Raw genomic sequence first — 2,718 nt, 5'->3', positions numbered from 1 at the left:
GAGTACAAAAGAAAGGAAGAGAGATGAAATAGATGAAGGAGAGATGAGAGGAAGGACAAAGAAGAGAAGGAGACAGAAGACAAAGAAGAGAAGGGAGAAGAAGGAGTAAAAAATGAGGAAGAAAGAAAAATAGAGGAGATAGCAGAGGGCAGAGAGAATAAGATGCATATGATGGAAAGATGTTTAGGGACTAATTAGAGGAGCTGTGCACATAGAGAGACTGCAAACAAGACAATATTCAGAAGCTTTGTATGAGCATTCCATGTTGAAAAGAATGGAGTCCCATGTATGGCCTTAGAAGCAGACTTTTTCTGTGACTATAATACACCTGATCTGATCCTGTGTTGAGAGAATCACATGTTTCATGGCCTTTCATACTTTTGTTAGATGCAAGTATCTGTTCGAAATTTTCTTCACAGCCTCTTTTACTTCCTTATTCCTCAGGCTATAGATGATGGGATTCAACATTGGGGTTATCACTCCATAGGACAGTACAATGATTTCATCAGATACTTTTGTGTTGTTTGACTTGGGCTTTGTGTACATAAAAAGGGCTGACCCATAGAATAAGATCACCACAGTCAGGTGGGCTGAACAGGTAGAAAAGGCTTTTTTTCTCCCCTCAGCAGAATTAATTTTTAGGATGGAAGAGAGAATGAAAATATAGGACACAAAAATTAACATCAGAGGAATTACCAATAAAACAACACTTGCCACTGTCATAATAAGCACATTCATTGATATATCTGAGCACACAAGTTTTAGAAGAGCCAGGATCTCACAGGTAAGATGATCAATAACATTGTTACCACAGAAAGGCAAAACCATTGTCATGACTGTTTGCACTAAGGAGTTCATGCAGCCTATAGCCCAGGACCACGCAGCCAAGTGCATGTATAACACCTTGTTCATGATGATGGGGTACCTCAGTGGGTTGCAGATGGCTACATACCTGTCATAGGCCATCACAGCCAGGAGAACACATTCTGTGGAGCCCAAGCCAAGGGTGAAAAACATCTGTAGAGTACAGCTAAGAAAGGAGATGGATATTCTCTCTGACATAAATATAATAAGCACTGAGGGAATGGATGATGATGTGTAACAGATGTCTAAGAATGAAAGATTTCCAAGAAAGAAGTACATAGGGGTATGGAGGCGAGGATCCAGGATGGTGATGATAATGAGGAGACTGTTTCCTAGTAAGATAATCTTGTACATGATGAGGCAGAGGACAAAGAGAAAATGCTGTAGTTCTGGGTATTGAGAAAGCCCCACCAGAAAGAATTCAGTCACTGCAGAATAATTCCCCATCTTCATGTGTACTTGTCATCTACAGAGTTCATATCAGGAGGTGACTCAGGGAAATCTGAACTTTTGATGTATTATATCTAATCATTTCACTTCCATTATTTATTTATTTTGACTTTTTAGAACATGTCCTGGAATCAGTAACAGCAGGGATAGTATATTAATTTTACTAATGATGAAAGAGACACTGAAAGATACATAGCATCAAATAGCAATGGAGACTTGGAATTGTGCTGAGAAGTGCCAGGCCTTTTATTATGTATAAATTTAAGACAAATTGCATTCAAATTTGTATACCTTAAAATCTCTTTATTAATGAATGTTTTGAAATAAAACTATTCTAATAAAGCTCATTCAAATTTAAAGTACCATGTAGATTTAGTGCCATACTACTTATCTTCAGTATGATCCATTGTAAGTTACCTAACTTTTTTGAGTTTCAACTAGCTCAGCTACTAACCTCAGCCTGAAAAATGGAGGATGTTATTAATTATTTGGTATTTTTGTGAGAATTAAATTAGATAACATCTATTAGGTGGCAAGTACAATAGACACCTTCAACATGTCATCTAAAACTATGTGAGAATACAATATAATAAAATATATAATTAAATATAACAAAAATAAATATATAATTCTTATTTGCAACTGTAATAAACTACAATTTAAAAATCTCCTTGATTGGCTTAGAAGGAAAAGTTGATTTTTAAAAAAATGTGGATTGAAGTTGGGAAATGTCATTGATGAAAATGAATATTTCCTGATCTGTGGGACATGTAATCAATTAAGATTCTGAGATTCATTGGAGTTTGGTTTCTAACAACTAGCTGGCACAAAGGGATCTGTGCTGCCATTATGCGGAGATTTTGTTTTCCTTTTCGTGGGGTGTACAAAAAGGAACCCAGGGGCACTCAACCACTGAGCAAAATGCCCAGCACTTTGTATTGATTGATTGATTGATTGGACAGGAACTTGCTAATTGCTGAGGCTGGCCTTGAACTTGTGACTTTTCTGCCTCAGCCTTCTGAGCTGCTGGGATTACAGGTGTGCATCACTGCACACAACTATGCACAGATTTTCTAGGGCCTGCAATTCACTGTTCTTCAATTTAAGTACCAAACATTACCTTTCCTCCTTACTTGTATATATTTCCAGTCAATCTAAATTCTCTGTTCCTTTTTTCTACCACTTGCCTTTTAGGTGTATATTTTATGATTTCTAGGCATATTGCTATCATTTCACAAAATAATATTAATATATCTATTATTTCATTTATTATATTTGATGCTTTGTAATGCATCCATGGATCTTCCTATTTTTTTTATTTTTGGCCATGAAGCTTTTGTAAATGACTGAACTAATACTGGCTATTTTTTATTGAGTTTGCTCTAAGTATATTAGATTAATGTA

At 35.9% G+C, this 2,718-nt stretch overlaps 1 protein-coding gene across 1 annotated transcript; it reads right to left on the bottom strand.

Moving 5' to 3' along the window:
* Positions 1-372: 372 nt before the first annotated feature.
* Positions 373-1,317, bottom strand: LOC113175476 (olfactory receptor 13D1-like). Its single transcript, XM_026379738.2, has one exon. It carries the CDS (start codon positions 1,315-1,317, stop codon positions 373-375), a length of 945 nt encoding a protein of 314 aa, XP_026235523.2.
* Between the last annotated feature and the right edge of the window lie 1,401 nt (positions 1,318-2,718).

The sequence above is a fragment of the Urocitellus parryii genome, chromosome 4 (assembly GCF_045843805.1).
Source record: "Urocitellus parryii isolate mUroPar1 chromosome 4, mUroPar1.hap1, whole genome shotgun sequence".
Lineage (NCBI taxonomy): Eukaryota > Metazoa > Chordata > Mammalia > Rodentia > Sciuridae > Urocitellus > Urocitellus parryii.
Note: the sequence above shows the minus strand (reverse complement) of the source record. Positions and strands in the feature narration are given on the sequence as shown.

What these genes read in the sequence shown, in the direction of transcription:
- LOC113175476 (XM_026379738.2), bottom strand. Translation starts at nt 1,317, where the DNA reads ATGAAGATGGGGAATTATTCTGCAGTGACTGAATTCTTTCTGGTGGGG.